Below are 11,578 nucleotides of genomic sequence, written 5' to 3'. Positions count from 1 at the left end.
TAGTGCATCTGCATAGAAACTAATAAACAAAATACAAATATAAATACAATAAAACACAAATACACGAGAAATAAAGCAGTGCTTTATGTTTTTCAGGTAAATTAACTGTATTAAGTATTAATACAGTTTATCTTTTGACTAAACTTTGATTAACTTTGGTGACAAACAGCTGCAGGTATATTGGGTGCTGTCCCTTTAAGACGAATGCGCAAATCTAATACCGGTAATGACACGCGTCCGTTTTATTTTGACTGCGTTTACAGGGAAACTCGTTGAGACGGACACTGGCTTATTTTTTCGTGCACATGTCTGTTCAAACACAAATAGATAAGAAAGAAAAGGGAATCGACAGATCTACACTTGGATGTTAAACATAATATATATAGCCTGATACAGCAAAGACAAAGTCGGCAGTATTGACGGCAAAATAGGCTACAGAATATTTCGTTCTGTAGGCCTATTGACGGGGCAATATTTGAAAATCGATAATTAGGTCTATTTTTTAAATTACAATTATATATGCATTTGTCAAAACCGAGAGACTTTCAAGCATCAAAATGTAATTTATTAATATGTATTTGCGCCTTCTATTTTGTCTGAAAACTTCCAACACTCTTGCGTGTCACGTGGAAAATAGGCGTCGGTTGCGGTTCTATTTCTAGCACGCGGTTTCGGCGCGGCTCGAGAAGTGTGTGTGTCACGCAGGCATTGTGCTCTAACACAAGCTCTAACCAGTTAACATGAGAGCCGACATAAAAACGGACACTCCACGCCACGCCACGCAGAGAGAAATGTGATGCAGTGGCAGATCCAGAGTGAGACAGAAAAACTCGTGGTTCACGCTTGCGCACATACTGCTGGTTTGGCGCGCAGTGTTCTGATTCGCTTATTTCCTATTTACTTGTTGGTGGACGCAATCCAGAATTACTGTTGGTTAAATTATAATCAGACCCTCTCAAACCCCCCCCTTTAAAAAAAAAAAAACTCTTCGGATCTGCACGATTCACACAAGTCACCCAAATTGACGTGAAAAAAGCGGGAGGCGCCGAAAAGCGCGCTGTTTGCACCCCTGAGTCATGACAAAGGTCTTATCAGTTCATTTTAGATATACAGAGTTGTATAATGACACAGACCCTCCACAGATGGAAAACCCTCCTGAGCTCCTTGTGTGTCCCGTCCAGGAAACCATAGGGCCGAGCTGGCCAGCTCTTATCAATCGGTGACATGGAAGGCATCGTCTTCTTCAAGCCAAGGAAGTACTTCTGCATCTGTCGATAAAAACTTACATCAGTGTACCAGGGAGTATTTTCTTTCTTCTCTGAAAAATTATTAAATGGAGAACATATAGGAAATCATTTCCTGGGGTAGCACCAACTTGTTTTAAAATGTATTTCTTGCACTGCATTGGGTCACGTGAAGTCAACTAAATGTGAAGACAAGACTTAATTTGCACTTGTTCTATACATGAACTCAGCAGGCGAAGAATTCCTCTTTCTGCAGTTATTAGCTTGATATAGTTGGTTACGGCCAAATATATACATGGAATGAAAGTGAAAATAGTCAAGCAGGAGCACTCCAGCTTTATTATTTCTGGCAAGTCCAATGGTTCTTTGATAGAGAACATAGGCTTTATAAAGACCTGGGGCCTCATTTATAAAACTGTGCGTAGGAACCTTACTAAAAGTGTACGTACGCACAAAAGCCAAAAATGGCGTACGCAAAAAAATATTCAGACTTATAAAACCGCGCGTACGCCAGAACCTGCGCAGAATTCACTTTATAAATCCCAGTCAGCGGAAAATTGTGCGTACATGCGTCTCCACCCGAAATAACCATATATGGAGGTTACAACGCCTAGTTTTACTATGCATATCCTCATCTACATATCATTTGCATATGATTATTCATCCACGTAATAACTTAAACGTTATCACGTGGATGAATAATCATATGCAAATGATATAAACGGTACAAGAAACATTACATTAATACAAATCAAGTAGTTGTCTATCCTTGCCTTGTTTTTGAATAGCCTACATAAATCAATAGTGTAAAATACATTTCAGAGAAAGTCTTTTCCACTTGCCGAATTGTATTTTTAATTGATTTATATTTTTAATGAAAACAGATAGGCCTTGGGCATTATTTGCACGAAACTATTTTCTCAGACAATCTGGTATTATCATGATAAGCAATTCTCTCCGTGGTTAAAACATTAAAGCACGCCACAGGAAAAGTGTTCAAAAACAATCGCATCCACAACAAATATTTCTATTGATTGAATATAAAAAAAATGTTGTAACTTTTCAGTATGATTTCATGTTTAAGTGTTTAACTCCATAATTTGAATAGCATATTTAATCTAAATGTTTATATCAGAAGTAAAACATAGTTTAAATCATTATTTTATTTATTTAAACTGCGCCAGTTTCACTAAACGGCCCAACGTGCTCGCTGGCGCGGACATTTAAGAAGGAATGGATATTTGCTTCAAGTGACAGGCTTGGTGAGTGAAATTATATTTGTATTATCTTTCTGTATTATGTTTAATTTTAATTCTAAATTCTAAAAGTGACCAAAAGACATTTAACTCCAACTCACCATCGGTGTCGCCAAACTGCTCCGTCTCCAAAATGTGCGTACGCATGGGTCAGAGTTTGCGTTTAGGTGCGCATATTTTCACATCAAGTTTTTCTTTATAAATCCCACCTTTTGTGCAGGAACTGGCGTACGCATGTTTTCAGCCCCATTTTGTGCGTACGCAAGCTTTATAAATGAGGCCCCTGATACTACACAGTTTGTGGAAAATCATAAGGTAAACATTGGCTCGCCAACAAGTAAGACTACTTTTCTGGATAACTAGGTGACTAGCAAAAAGTATTGGTTAAATTAAGTCACTTACAATTCTCTGGATGGTGAAGTCATAGATCTTCTTGCCAGCATTAGCTCTGAAGAACTTTCTGTAATCCCGACGGACCTGTGAAAAGGTGGGTTTAAATAGTCACTTCTTTGTATTGACAGTCTTGTAATGACAGCAGGGATGGGACAGGACACTATCAGTTCAGACAAGTGGTGCTTGACAAGCAGGGTCTTTACACCTAAAGAGCAGCACACTGTAAAGCAAAGATGAGAGAACGGATGCTGTGAAACCAGGAGAGATTCACAGTCATCCTTTCGTACACAACAAACATTTCACAGAACTTAAAAAGTTTGATGTCACCCCTAAAACCCAGACACAAAACAAAACCAGTAATGACAGCAAGTTAAAAAACAAACACACACACACACACACACACACACACACACACACACACACACACACACACACACACACACACACACACACACACACACACACACACACACACACACACACACACACACACACACACACACACACAAAAACAAATGGAAGCAAAACACAAGAAAGGCCTGTAATGTCTGTAAAAGCCAACAGTATATTAGGAGCAGCATGCAGACAGCAGACAGGACAGGCACACAGCAACAGACAGAAAACATGGCTGTCCTATGGTTGAGCTACTAGGGCAAAGTTTTCATGTCTACTTATTTCTGTCAATGATAAATTCATGCCATTCTGCTCTGTTATTCAGATGTCATCTCGCAAGCCTGACTATTGGGATAAAGCCAGGCGTAACCTGTAGATAATTTTACAAGTGACAGCTCATTTAAATACGTCATAATGGCCTGTCCTTTGCCTGTGGCTTGTGTTTTGGTCTGCTTTGGTCAGAGTTTCGCTCCATATATAAATAAATACATGTATATATACACAGACATTTTGTAACAAACTCAAAATATTTTATCGGGTAGAAATTGCTATTTGAGAGCAAAAAAATAATGAATTAAAACCGTTTAACACAAACATATTTAATGTTAATGGTTGGCCAAGTACTGTATTAAGGACAGATTTTTATGAAAGCATTTTTGTTAAACACATTCATTAAGTGCCTATCATCTTTATGGGTCCTCATCACCCTGTCGGGGGTTTATTCTGATATAACAACCGGCTGGATGTACATTATCCCTCACATAACATACCGCTGGATGGCGCAATTGACCAATCAGAATCAATTCCACAGAGCCGTGTAATAATAGTTGATATCACAGTTGCATAGACATTTTACATCATAGCTGCAACTAAAACAATTATTACAGCACAACTAAAACACTTACAAATTAGCATCTAGGACAAGAACTATCCGTTTTATCAATTCCAATATTTCAAAGGACGGTCCATACATGTCGGCAGATGTTTGCGATACACCCCAAACACCCACTGACCTTGGAACAGCCCCTGACAGAGACCACAGCAGTATCATCAGGAAGCTTCCGTAGGACTCATGCTAACAGCTATTTTGCCCAGTGGAAGCTTTTCTAAAGCCATGGATTATGAAAACATATTTGATTCTGCTTTCTGCTCACATGCAGTATCTAAAGCCTCGTGACATGTTTTTTAGCACTTCATCCTCGCTTATGACATCAGTGACATGTGTCACTGACTTAGATGCTAATGGACCTGTGGAACTGAACTATGAGGTTAGATTATATTGTTAGTACATAGCAGAGCAGCTGGTTAAGGACACTTAGAGGCTGGTTATGTGCACGCTTCCCACTCATTTCAACGCCTGGCAAGTACCGATGGTTGGAAGATACCTTAAGTCCCAACCAGTAGGCCCAAATGACAGCGATGGCGTGCTTACGCCTGGCTTCCTCCTTCAAGCGCTTCAGCTCTCTACGTGCCTGTGAAAGAGGGAGAGGGGCATGAATGCAGAAAGGAGGGAATCAATTGAAAAAAGCAAAGCGCAAAGAAGCGGCATAACACCAGGTCCACGCCACACAAAACTGCACCCCATTACCAGCTGGTAAACACATTCTGTGTTTGCTGTTGGTTAAGACAGATGGACATTGTTGAGGTTTTCCTGTGGAGAGCACATTTATTTTCATGGGGTTAACTAAACATGAGCGAGAACAAGGGGAAAAAGAGCAATAAAAAAGAAAGCAAGAGTACAACTGCTCTCTTAAGGCGCACACCACACAAACACACAATAAAACAAGCCACATCAACCTCAAGAAGGCACTCAAATTGAGTGGGAGATCAGCAGTGGTCTGTGATTCCAACATGCAAAAAGAAGTTTACATGGGATTGTGGATGAAATGAGAATACTTTTCTCATCTATTAGACAGGCCTATCTTAATCTTCATCAAGCCTGCCATGAGATTATTCAGGCAATCAGAACGTTCCTCTTATAACAAATAAAGACGGTGACACTGCATGCAAGTGCATCAATTATAAAGCATTGCAGTAATGACACATCGTAGCACTCGTTCGCAGAGCAGATGGGCTCTAAAACGTGCATATTATAGTTGTTACATTAAATTGATAATCACTGGTTTATCAAAGGTTTTGCAATTCATCAAGTGATATTTCTTTTAATAACCATGAATCAAAGAATCAGCATATGCAAAATTCCTTAGTGACTGGTCCATTGTGACACTAGCATAAACATGAGACTATTTGTGGATTTTGGTTACTGTATAGTTTTAAACAAAATAAAAAGTAAAGCATCAATTTATTGACCCCACAAGCTGACTATGGTTATTATTCTTAATGGACACTAAAAATGATAAAAGAAACATTTTAACTAAATAAAAAATTTAAACTGGGCAAAAGTTTAAAAATGTAAAAAATTTAAACTGATCTATTTATCAACATAGTTGTTTTACTATCTATAGTAAAAACCTTGCGACAAAATGTACGGATCCCTGCTGCAGAAATTCACTGGATATTGTGAGATATGACCAAACATAAGGTGTCCAGACTCACTCTTAGGGATCAGTTAATAAAATGGTGCATTTGGTAAAGACAGAGGTCATCCGGCTGTGATGCAAGCCTGCTGCGTGGGAATCGGCCCGCTCTGCAGGGTGACCGTCGGGATGAGCTTTAATCCATCGGCAGTCAGAGAAAAGAAGCTTAAAATATCGCATTCGGTTCTACCCCCAATGCAATAACCGTTCACCATACTCTTTCAGCTCCCATCCTTTGCCATTCCATCTAATTTCTTACAATGAGCTACAATAAAGTGCAAGTATGATTCATGCTGTGGGTTCCTGAATGTATCGGCATGCACAACATATGGGATGAGCTCAGGGAAGATGGGTCATGATCCGGTCCACCTCATGAACACATGAAGGTGTGAGATGGGTTAAGTGGATGACGGGATGCCACACAGACATAGTGGTGAATACCTTAGTTCCTTGCCAGCAGGCCCAAATGACAGACACGGCCTGTTTACTGCAAGCTTCATGCTTTAAGCGCCGGAGTTCTCTTCGAGCCTACCCAGAGTGGTGTTTTTTTTTTTTTTTTGTTTTAAAGCGAAGGAAAAGAGGGTGGAAAAGTGTTAAGAACAGAAGCTAAAGACACAAGTGTGTTTTAAATTCAGTTTTGTAAATCAGTAAAATTTTGATTGTATTTGAACTGAAGTAATGTATTTGGACTTCTTGATTCTTGCTTATCAGTTCTAATAATGTAACATTGGAATGTCTAAATGAACCCTTAGGGGCTCAAATTATTGTAAATAGTTATATCTGTATCAGCATATATGGCCCACGTCTTTTTTTTATTGCAACAAGTTAGAGACACTGAGAATAACCACATGGCCAGCCAGGACAGACATCAGTCACTTTTGAAAAACATATTGCTTGATAACAGCTACTAGAAAGTGCAGGAGACCTAAGTTCTTAAAACCAAAATCAACTCGGAGTTTTCAGTACAGTTTTAAAATCTTCAAAACATGAAAGGAGAAACGCATCACAAGTTCCAAAATGCAAATAAATAAGGGAGTGATAAAACATTTGAATATTGTTACAGGGTTATAAAAGTTTATATAGAAGGTGAAAAAAAGGGTTCGTTTTAAGGACATAAGATTCATACATGCAACTTGGATTCATCAGTTTTCATTTTCTGGGTACAGATGTTTCAACTCAATGTCAGCAAATTAACAATATGTTAGTATTTCCCCATCGTTTCCCACAAGACGTTACCAACAAGATGATGAAACAGTCACACACAAACAAAAGGTAAGTCATTAACAGTGAGGTGAAGCGGGATGGGACATGACTTCATTTGGCAGGCTTGTTAAATACCTTAGTTCCAAGCCAAGCTGCCCAAATGACAGACACAGCATGTTTATTCCGTGCCTCTTCCTTAAGACGCCGCAGTTCCCAGCGAGCCTGCGGATGTTGGCCGAGGAGGGCCACGTGGAAGCAGAGATAGGGTGGCAAAGGTTAAAGTCAGAAATATGACAAGGAAAGAGTGACTGAAAAGAGTAAGTCGCATCAAAAGCAGAAGTGAATTAGGACTAGAGAGAAAAAGAAGGCAAGAAGCTCCGGTGTTGAAAATCTAACCCCACAATTTACCATTTCACCTCCTTATTCATAGAGAAACTGAGTTCAGTACCTGAGTTCCATGCCAGAAAGCTGAAATAGTTGTGACGGCCTGTTCGCACCGCTTCTTGTGTTTCAGTTCACGCAGAAGCTTCCGGGCCTGTGAAAGAAGGGCTACCGTTACATCGTGGGGACAGACCCGTTGGCTACATTCACACTGTCAGTTTTTGGGATTGACAACCGCAATTATTTATAGGTGTGAATCTTGAAATGTCCCGATCAAACAGCATCTTACAGTAGCATCTTGAATACTGACTGTTAGCTAGTAAACGTGCAACAGGAATCAAGACTGTATTCTCTTACCAGTAAACATAGCGACAGTGAAAAAAGTAATATTAAAGATGGTGAAGTCCATAAAAATGAGAAGGTCATCCATCAAATCTTCATTAACTGACAGCAGTTTTTATATTTGGGTGGAGAGCGAAGCATTTGAGTTGCGCATAGAACAAAAAACTGACGGTAGCAGCTCCAGTAACTGGATATAAAACCTTCAGATGATACACAGCTCATATCTCCATCGCTGTAAGTTACTGAAAGCTAAACCACAGACAAAACCCGCAACACATTGTAGATATGTGTTTGTTCATCGCAGAGCATCTCTCTTGCACTGCATGACGTGACAAACAACTAGTTGTCCAGTCCGGTTCCATTCACACAGCGCAGGTTTTTTAGAGAATGCGGTTGTGAGTCCTGAAAATTTATGGGTGTGAGCTTGGAATGCAGTTGTCACTCCCCTAAATAACTTAACTGTGTGTGTAAACATAACTGTATTAAGGACTCAAATACTAGACTGACAACCGTATTCTGCTGCAATGTGAATGTGGCCTTTGTTTGCTAAAGGAAATTAAATTCAGTGTACCAGAAACCTACCTTCCATCCACGGATGAATGACTGAACCACTAAGGCAGAGCACCTGATGTTCTGGTACTTCTTTTGTTGCTGCAATCAAAAAACAACCAACAGCAATCTTGAGATAAAAAAATCTGCCTCTGATCCCTGTGAGACAATGAATCATATTGAACACAATCAATGTTTTCTATGAAAAGTGTAGGAAATGAAGCGCACCGCAAATCTTCGGTACCAGGCGGAAACCACCACCTGGCTCTTCTTCATCAGGAGAAAGTGAGTGCGGCACTTCCAGCCACGGTAGATCTTCTGGATGAGTGCTGCCAAGTCCTCTAGGCACTGCCTTCTCTTTTCTTCCAAGAAGAAAAGCTGAAGAAAAAATATATCAGTATCAAAATAAAGAATAGATTAGAGGCATTTTAGGCAGGCAGGAAAAATCTGATATTTTGATTTTTGGCATATGTGACTCAGGAAAACTAAATAAAAGACAAAACAAAAGCACTAAACAAAACAAAAAACACAAGAAAATTAAAAATAAAATCAGATTTTTGCAAACCTGACAAAAATCACATAAAAATTTTGGAAAAGCAAATAAAATCTTTTTTTTCAGACAGGTGCTGTACTGTCATTTTTTTAAATTTGCTCACACTAACATGGGGCTCATATGTATTCAGCAGTGAATGACAGAGCTGAATGAGCAGTTTCAAACACAACATATGCATGAATGTGTAAAATTTCCTTCATTGCTGATGCACTGCACAGATTTGTCATGATGGACATGTGCCAAGGAAAAACAAACAAACATTCATCATCATCTCTTTCATACTCTCAGCTGTTGGCATTGAGCTGATGTCATTACTATAGCAACTGATGTAGATAAACACTGTCTGAATGAACGGATCAGATTTCATCCCTTGCAAAATGACAGCACAGACAGTCAGCCTCAGATTTGAAAAAAACTTTTTTCAGATTTGTACGCAATGTGAGCAAAACTAAGATATAAATTATCAAATTCCCAAAGATAAGACAGTGAGAGTTGATGGAGAGAACATTTGTTAGACCACACAATGATTGCCAAGACCAGCAAAATAAATTCCTGCCATTGTGGGACCAGCATCCTCTACTTAAGTAGTTATTAACATAGTCGGCCAAACCTTTCCCACCTTCACTGTTTTTTTCCTCACTGAGGCCAATTGTAAATAAAGTCAATAAAAAAAAAAAATAAAAAAAATGTTGCCATTAGTGAAATTGCATTAGCATAGTTCAAATCATACTTATCTGGCCGTTATCAATTTGTAGCAGTAAATGAAGAGGTATATTAACCACAAGTTCAGTATGGTGTACTGCAAGGCTCAGTAATAGGACCGTTGCTTTCACCCTGTACATGCTACCCTGTTCAGTTTTCACTGTTACGCTGATGATACCCAGCTCCATATTTCTTTGTGGCCCGATGAAACATTCCAATTTATAAAACTAACAGAATGCACTGGTCATTTCCTACTATTTAATTATTAGGAAAAACTTTTTAAATTAAAACAGGTTTTAATTATTGGATCAAAAACTTTCGCATGAAATAACCTAGAATACTCTCTAAAACTTGATGGCTGCTCTGTTACATCTTTGTTGTCAGTTAGGAACCAGGGTGTGTTATTTGATCGCAATCTTTCATTTGAAAGCCACATTTCTATTATTTGTAAAACATTTTTTCCATCTTAATATATATATATATATATATATATATATATATATATATATATATATATATATATATATATATATATATATATATTTATATATTTATATTTCGATTTATATTTCGATTTATTTATATATATATATATATATATATATATATATATATATATATATATATATATATATATATATATATATATATATATATATATATATATACACACACACATTATATATTTATATACACAGTATATAAATGAATGACATATGCTCTCAATGTCAGATGCAGAAAAGTTAGTTCATGCAGTCATGACCTCAAGGCTAGATTATTGTAAAGCTTTACTGGGTGGTTTCCCTACATGCTTAATAAAAAAAGACTCCAGCTGGTCCAAAATGCTGCAGCTAGAGTAGGTGGGGCGATATGATGATTTATGGAGGAATAAGGAATATTAAAGCAATAAGGCTTTAATAAAGCACACAACGGTATATTTCCATGCCGACTGGCAAAGATATCATATCACGATTGTTTTTCAGAAAAAAAAGAGATCACGATTCTATGATTTTTTTTTTTTCATGTTGGTTTTACTATTTTGCATGTGACTGAGCAGCACAGCAAAACTAATTTCCCTGTTTAAAAAATGTAGCCTCACAAGGTAAAAAAATCGAAAAGAAAAAAGAATGAAAGACCATTTAGGCCAAAGTAAGGGTGGGCGAAGATGAAAATCTTTATTTTATTATTTTATCTTTATATTTAAAAATAAAGGACAAAGATGCACATTACATATACAATATAATATAATACACAAAAGAAATAAACAGTGCTTTATTTTTTCACATAGGTGTATTTAACAGTAGCATACAAGTAAGAAATTGAAAACAAAAACAAATGTAAAAATAAAACTACACAGACTTCACTAAATAAATTCAGCATATTTAATTTATACAGTGAAGAGCAGTTAGTGGTTTTCTTTTTGTCTTTCGTTGTTTGATTATAATTATAAACATGCTGCCGTTTGTCATTAATGCTTGGTAGGCTGCAGTCACTTTAAGACCTCATGCACGGATCTAATATAGAGACACGCATCCGGTTTTCTCCACACTGTTTTATGTTTATTTAAGACATAACTGACAGTGTTTATGGAAATCTTGTGTGTATCTGACAGTTTAAGTGCAATAAGATTTGAAAAATTACTTCGATTGTTACTCAAGCGCTTTCAGTGTTTGACAGGCTTTCAGTGTGCGCAAGCTTTGGGTGTACACGCTCAGAAAAGCGCATGTCAGAACAAGTGCCCGAATAAATTGTTTAACCGGCAAGGCTTTAAAACGTATGCAAATAATAAACTTTCGTGATTGTGAATAACTGCAATGTCACATGAGCGTAACCCTACCTCTGCGTTAACATTATGTTAATGTACGTCGAGTTGTACAGTAGGATGGGACAGAGGTGCCAGAACTGCAACTGATAGATTTTGCACTGTAACACGATATTTCTTTAAAAGCAGATAATGGAGACATTTTAATCATTCACGATTAAAAATGGTGATATTGCATACCCCTAAGCTAGAGTTCTTGCTAG

General features: G+C 37.7%; 1 protein-coding gene across 1 annotated transcript; it reads right to left on the bottom strand.

The window, feature by feature from the left end:
- Positions 1-1,091: 1,091 nt before the first annotated feature.
- Positions 1,092-9,673, bottom strand: LOC308686775 (unconventional myosin-Ib-like; the record flags this gene model as incomplete). The annotated part of the gene is made up of 6 exons (XM_081395211.1): positions 8,527-9,673; positions 8,332-8,400; positions 7,475-7,561; positions 4,672-4,758; positions 2,903-2,977; positions 1,092-1,268 (listed from the first exon to the last, which is right to left on the bottom strand). The coding sequence occupies exons 1-6, from the start codon at positions 8,572-8,574 to the stop codon at positions 1,092-1,094; spliced, it is 543 nt and encodes a 180-aa protein (XP_081251337.1). The 5' UTR covers positions 8,575-9,673.
- Positions 9,674-11,578: the final 1,905 nt, after the last annotated feature.

Source organism: Scardinius erythrophthalmus, assembly GCF_964197995.2.
Source record: "Scardinius erythrophthalmus genome assembly, contig: HAP1_SCAFFOLD_783, whole genome shotgun sequence".
Lineage (NCBI taxonomy): Eukaryota > Metazoa > Chordata > Actinopteri > Cypriniformes > Leuciscidae > Scardinius > Scardinius erythrophthalmus.
This window is presented reverse-complemented; position numbering and strand designations above follow the sequence as displayed.